Source organism: Trachemys scripta, chromosome 16 (assembly GCF_013100865.1).
Source record: "Trachemys scripta elegans isolate TJP31775 chromosome 16, CAS_Tse_1.0, whole genome shotgun sequence".
Lineage (NCBI taxonomy): Eukaryota > Metazoa > Chordata > Testudines > Emydidae > Trachemys > Trachemys scripta.
The window spans coordinates 28,494,007-28,500,849 of record NC_048313.1 but is presented as its reverse complement, the minus strand read 5'-3'; the positions used below and the strand labels follow the sequence as shown (position 1 = coordinate 28,500,849).

The following is a 6,843-nucleotide window of genomic DNA, read 5'->3' as shown; positions in this document are numbered from 1 at the left end:
TGCTGCTGCATTTCCTTCTAGGATAACTCCAATCTGTATATGGTGATGGAATACATCCCGGGCGGGGAGATGTTCTCCCACCTACGGCGGATCGGGAGGTTCAGGTGAGCGTTGCCATGGGAGACGATGTTGGGGACAGTGTCGCTACTGGTTAGAGCTGGGTGGCGGTTAGACTCCTGGGTTGTATCCCTGGCTCCGGGAGGACAGTGGGATCTAGCACTTAGAGCAGAGGGACTGGGAGTCGGGATTCCTGCCTCTGCCATTCACTCCTTGTGGGAAGGGGGGAGAATCACTCTGTGCCTCAGTTTCCACAGCTGTGAATTTGGGATTTAGTTCAGTAGAGAACTAGACCTTTTATCCACTAGCAGCATTTGCAGCAACGCTGGCTTTGATCCTCATCCTGGAGGGCGTGACCTGATCCCCAGCTGGGCTGGTCAGGAAGGGATTCCCCATGGGGAGGGCTGCTGAGGTCTTCTGCCAGCACTAGCCACAGTCAGTGGCAGGGATGCCAGGGCTAGATGGGGCCAGGCTAGATGGAGCTGGGGGTCCATGGGTGTGTGTGTTGGGGATAGGGGGGAGATGCTGGTCTGGGAGGGGCTGGCCCTGGGTTGCCAGGCTGGATGGAGTCAGAGGTCTAGCAATGATGGATGGGATGTGTGTGCTAGGGCTAGTGGTCTGGTTGGACAGATAGGGCCACCAGGCCTAGAAGCATTGGGGCATCTTGCCAGGGGTTGCCAGGGTAGATGGAGTCAGGGATCTATAAGGAAGGTGAAGGTGGGAGTGGCAGGGGGCCGAGGGTGCTGGGCTGGCTGAGAGGGGGCGGATCTGGCCCGGGATGCCCACGTTCTCCTCCCACCTCATTGCAGTGAACCTCACGCCCGGTTCTACGCTGCTCAGATCGTCCTGACCTTTGAGTATCTGCACTCACTGGATCTCATCTACCGAGACCTGAAGCCAGAGAATCTCCTGATAGACCAGCAGGGCTACATCGAGGTGAGGCTGCCCCCCCCCCTTCCCTTCCCCTCTCCATCCCAGGGCTGGCTCCTGGCTCCCTGCAGTGATCTCCTCCCTGCCCAAGTCTCTCTCTGCTGCCATCCCCTTCCCAAAGCCAAGACACCCCCAGAAATGTAACATAGCCAGAATACATCAATTATCATAGAATCCCAGGGTTGGAAGGGACCTCAGGATCATCTAGTCCAACCCCCTGCTCAAAGCAGGACCAATCCCCAGACAGATTTTTACCCCAGTTTCCTAAATGGCCCCCTCAAGGATTGAACTCACAACCCTGGGTTTAGCAGGCCAATGCTCAAACCACTGAGCTATCCCTCCCCCCTTCCCCTCCTGCTGTCACAGCCTCCAGGCTGATCCAGCTTCTCCCCTCTCTGTGTTTTGGCTCCAGGTGACAGATTTTGGTTTTGCCAAGCGGGTGAAAGGCCGAACCTGGACTCTGTGTGGGACCCCGGAATACCTGGCCCCCGAGATCATCCTCAGCAAGGTGAGCTGGGGAGGGCCTGTCTGCTTCCTGATCTCTAGCTGATCCCTGGCCACCATTTGGTTCCCCCACACCCAAATGTTCGGTGCGTGACCCTGGCCTGCTTTCCCGGGCAGGGTTATAACAAAGCTGTGGACTGGTGGGCCCTCGGCGTCCTCATCTACGAGATGGCGGCTGGTTACCCCCCGTTCTTCGCGGACCAGCCCATTCAGATCTATGAGAAGATCGTCTCTGGCAAGGTATTTGGGCTAGGGGCGGGGACACTTGTGTGATTTGGGGGGGCGGGGTTCGCCAGGTAAAGGGGGGTGCCAAGTCTCAGCGACTGATCAGAGAGGTGCTCGCACCCTCGACATGCTCATGCCCTCCCATGCTTCCCCAATCCCCAACCTGTGGGCATCCTCCCTGTCATGTATCTCATTCCCCCTGCACTCCAACACATAGACCCTCCCTTGCCACGTACCCCGGTTCTCCAACACATGGACATCCTCCCCATTGTGTCCCCCACACCTGGACCCTCTCTCGCCATGTACCCCTATTTCCCCAACACGTGGACTCCATCCCCCACCCTACCACCAATGTGCTCCCTGTAACTCCCATGGGGACTCCTGGAACAGGTGCCTTTGGTTTTCTTGTACACTGTTGTGAGTTGCAAAACCCTCCACAACTCTGATGCGTTGCAAGACTAAACATTCCTTAAACACATCAGTCATCTCCAGGCACTGGTAGAGCACTCATCGCCATAGTAACCAAGAGCCCGTAATATTCCTCTGTCCACCCCAGCGCCTTCTCGCCAAGGATCTCGAAGAACTTGTGTTGGACACGGTCAGCTTTAAAGCTAGTGGGGAACTCCACAGGCCTGGGTTCTGTTCCCGGTTCTCCTACCAGCCTGCTGATTGACCTTGGGCAAGTCACGTCCCCCCGTGCCTCAGTTTCCCCTTATGTAAAATGAGGATAGTGATGCGGCAGCCCTGCTTTGAGATCTGTGGAGGAAAAATGCTCAATAAGAGCTGTGGGGGCGGCTGCTAATTAACCATTTCAGCTCCTGTGTCAGTCCTCAGTAGCGCCCCCACTTCTCATCCACTCATTGTCCTGGAGTGTTTTTAAAGGGCTTGTTATTTATTATGAAGTGTATATTACAATAGTGCCTACAAGCCCCAGTCATGGGTCAGGACCCCATTGTGCTAGGTGATGTACATATTAGGTGTATTATGGTAGTGCCTCAGCGCTCAGGCATAGCCCAGGACCCCTCTGTGCTAGGGGCTGTACATTATTAGGTGTATCTGTGAATCTAGCCATGAGGGCAGGGCAGGTAAAAGCCAGACCTCTGTCTCTCCTCCCCCCCCCCCCAGGTCCGGTTCCCGTCTCACTTCAGCTCGGACCTGAAGGACCTGCTCCGGAACCTGCTGCAGGTGGACCTCACCAAACGCTTTGGCAACCTCAAGAACGGGGTCAATGACATCAAGAACCACAAGTGGTTTGCTACTACTGACTGGATCGCCATCTACCAGAGGAAGGTAGGAGGGCGGTGGCGGGGGCAGGGGGCGATGGGAAGAAGCAAGCCTGGATAACTTCCACATGTGTGCAACCTCCGTCAGCAGGAATTGAACCTGGGATCATCAGTGCCCAGGCCTATCGGAGCGCATTGGTTACTGGGACTCTGTAGCAGGGTGTTGTGGCTGGATCCAACCACTAGGGGGAAATGTGTTCACCCAGCATTGGTTTAAAGTAGGGAGCCCTCAGTCACCTGTTCGTAACATGGCGGGAAAAGCATGGTCCTGTCCCCACCCACTGAGGAGAACAGCCTACTACTGCTGCTGCCAGCTAATGGCATTATTCTTCTAGTTCAGGTGGGAGAGGGCTGTGCTGAAGGTCCTGATTAAAACCCTACTGATGATGCAAGTGGGGGCTCTTATGGGGATCCAAGGGGCTCATGACCCCCTGCCCTTCCCTGATTGCAAAGTGAGAGGAGGGGATTCTGGCTAGATAAAAGGGGACTTGAGGAGGCGCTGATTCTGCATCCCTCACCTGGTTGCTAAGGGGCCTAATCCTGTATTCCTTAAGAGTGCTGCGGGCCCTGATTCTGGGCTCCTAAGCTGGGTCATGGGCTCCCCCTTCCATGATTGCAAAGTGTGAGGGTTTCTGGCTGGATAGTGGGGGGTGGGGCTGATCCTTGCCTGCCTTGTTACAAAGTTGGGGCCTGATTGTGCGCCCCTAGCAGACCCAGGAGTGCGTGTGGGGGGTATACAAATATTGATCCCTCACCTCGTCCCCAACCTCCCCCTCCCCTCCCTTTGCAGGTGGAAGCTCCTTTTATACCAAAGTGCAAAGGCCCCGGCGACACGAGTAACTTCGACGACTACGAGGAAGAGGAGATCCGGGTCTCGATCACTGAGAAGTGCGCCAAGGAGTTTGCTGAGTTCTAGGGCCAGCGGCCCCACCCCGGGAGGGCGCGCGCGGAGCAGGTGGGGGCGGGGTTGGATTTGATCAGCAGAAAGACCAGAGTTCCTTGCCTGTGTGTTTTATTTTTGTGGGTGGGGGGTAGGGATTTGCCTGGATCTGGTTTGCGGGGGGAGCGGGAGACCCCTTATTCTAAACCTGTACTAAGTAAATGACGGTAGAGAAGGGCAGGAGTCTAAATTCTCCCATGCGCACCCCTGGTCCCCCCCACTTGCACATGCTTCCTCCCCCATCACAAGCCTGCAGCCCCCCCGAGCAGCTCTCCTCATCCCCCCTCACCTGGGGTTTAAACAGATTACTACACACACACACACGCACGCACACACACACACACACACTCAGCTCCCACTGGGTACTTTCCACCCCCTCACACTGATCGGGTTACCCCCACACTGCCTCTCAGTCCACACGTGCTGCACCCCCACCGTCCTGGCTGGCTTTATTGGTGGCTTTTAGTTTTTGAAGGGGGGGGGGCGTTTTTTGCCATCAAATCCCCCCCAGACCTTCATGGCTATTTGCAAAGGCTTCTGGGAGCAGGGTGTGGAGCAAAGATGCCCCAACACCCACCGACATGGCAGAATAACTTTGAATCCCCCCAAGGGGGAGAAAAATCCCAGCCCCCCACCACCACTCTGGAAAGAGGAAGAAGGAGGGAAATCTTGTCTCACTTTATAAACTTGGGGATGGGGGGGTTGGGCTCTTTTTTTTTTTTTTTAATTAAAAATAAATTAGTAAATTAAACCTTACTTTCCGTTGGGGGACGTGGGGGTGTGTGTTGGGTAGGGGGCTAAGAGGTTTTAAAACCCCAGGCGTGGGGCTGGGCTGGGCTAACTTACCCTACATCAGCCCCCGCCATCCCCGGTGACACCTCTCTTCCCCTCCCCCCCCAGTGCCAGGAATTTTAACTCTCCAAGCTTTGAATGTTTCCAGGTTTTAGCAAGGAAAAAAAAAAGAGATCCGTTTTTATTTTTGTTTTTTCAGGTAGAAACTGACCGTATTTCCCCACCCCCGCTGCTCTCTGCGGGGTGTCTGGTTTGGGGGTATCTTACACCGGCGGGGGGAGATCTGGGAGTTGGTTACAGATTGGGATGGAGGTGCTGGGAGAGGGAATCTCCCCGGTGGGTTTTGGATTTTTAGCTTCCTTTGGAAATAAAATGCTGCCTTTTGAATCTAGGCTGTGAATGTGAGCGACCCCCTCACCCCCACCCCTTCTTTGGCCTGTCCTCTTGTGTGTCGGGGTGGGGGTTGCAGGTAGGATCTGGTTCTGGGGCACTTGGTTATTTTCCCCCAGGTCAGTGGGGGCTTATACACTCTTCTCCCTCCCTCCCCCCATAGGCCAAATGGTGCCCTGCAGAAATAACCTTAAAGGATTTTCTGGTGGGGGGAAGGGTTCCCCTTACCCACAACCCGCCTGGGGCTCCTTTCTGCACCTCCGATTTTATGCTGTCGATTTACATTTTAAGATGACAATGCAGGAGAAGAAACCAGAAAATAGGGTGGGGGGGAAGAGGAGGGTAGGCAGGAACACAGGATCCCAATTAGGCCCTGATCTCCCCCCTCCCCTCCTCCCAACTCTCAACTGGCCCCCCCAGGGAGTGACCCCATTAGATCTGTGGTCAGGTTGGAGGGGCGTTAAGCCATGATTAGCCCCTCCAATGTGAGATCAGCTGAGTGGGGGGGGAGAAAGGGGTGCTGATACCTAGCCATGATCCTGCTTTATTGGGGGGGGGGGAAGGTGCGTGTGTGGGGGGCTCTTGTTCTATTCATTTACTTTTCCTCCTGTCTGATTCTTGACTTATCCTCCCTGCCGGCCCTCCCGTCCCCAAAGCAGTGCATCAGTGTGGTGGTCCTGTTCTAACCCCCCAGCCTGTCTCCCTCTGTGTGTATTCACCAGCCGGTTGAATTTCTTGTTTCTCTCCGGGGCGGAAGTGTGTGAGCTTCTTTTGGTTTCATAGATAAATTATATATATTATAAATACATGAGCGCTGTCAGGAGCGGAGGGGGGGAGCCCTGTGGCTAGCCCTCCCCCTAAAATCCCCCTTTCCCACAAAGAAGCTCGAGAGTCCCATCTAGAGGGTGGGGATATCATCCGCCCCGCCCCGGGAAACATGTCTGTGTCCTCCGACAAAACCTGTTTCACTGGAAAAAACAAAACAACCCCCCCCAACCCCCACTTCCTCTTTAACAGTGTGCTTTGTTGTAAACATATTTGAAACAATTACCAATAAAGTTTTGTTTAAAAAAATAAAATCAGACTGGCGTGTGGGCTGTTCGGCTCTAGGGGACAGTTGTCGTTGCTGTGATGAGCCGGGAGCTGTTCCTCTCCCCGGAGGCCCAAGGAGTTCAGGGATGTGGCGGGGGATGGGCGGCTGCCATTAGTGGTACCTGAACTCGCCTGGCGTTGGAAGCTCAAAGGGACGAGTGTCTGCGCTTAAATGGGGAGGTGGCGTCTGGTCACCTCCGCCTCCTTCCCCGAGCGCGCCGCCGCTCCACTTCTCCCCCCTCCCTCCCAGGCAAGCCGCTTAGGAGTTCAGGCTCCCTGGCTCATTTGCGCCTGTGTGTGACTAACCAGGCCGCAGCCAAGAGAGCTAATGTGAGTTGCTTGCATTAGAGGCTGTGGTGGCCCATCTGCTGGGAGCCAGAATGAACTGCAGCAAGGGGGCCCCTGAGGCAGCAGAATGGGGGGGGGGGGGCAGCGGGTAAGAGTTCAATTGCTACCAGCAGCGCCCCCTAGGGGAGAAAGGCTCCTGTGTCCCATTCCCACCCGCCGCCAGACAGGCGCCCCCTAGAGGAGAAAGGCTCCGTGCTCTATTCCCCACCCCTCCGAGCCAGCCTTGCTTAGCTGCGCTCCCTCTGGATGGACCCAGGAATACTTTGCCCGGACCCTGAGTCC

At 55.6% G+C, this 6,843-nt stretch overlaps 1 protein-coding gene across 1 annotated transcript; it reads left to right on the top strand.

The window, feature by feature from the left end:
• Positions 1-6,200, top strand: LOC117888815 (cAMP-dependent protein kinase catalytic subunit alpha). Its single transcript, XM_034792569.1, has 6 exons — positions 1-104; positions 867-993; positions 1,400-1,495; positions 1,609-1,731; positions 2,842-3,006; positions 3,790-6,200. The coding sequence occupies exons 1-6, from the start codon at positions 40-42 to the stop codon at positions 3,913-3,915; spliced, it is 702 nt and encodes a 233-aa protein (XP_034648460.1). The 5' UTR covers positions 1-39; the 3' UTR covers positions 3,916-6,200.
• The last annotated feature ends 643 nt before the right edge of the window (positions 6,201-6,843 follow it).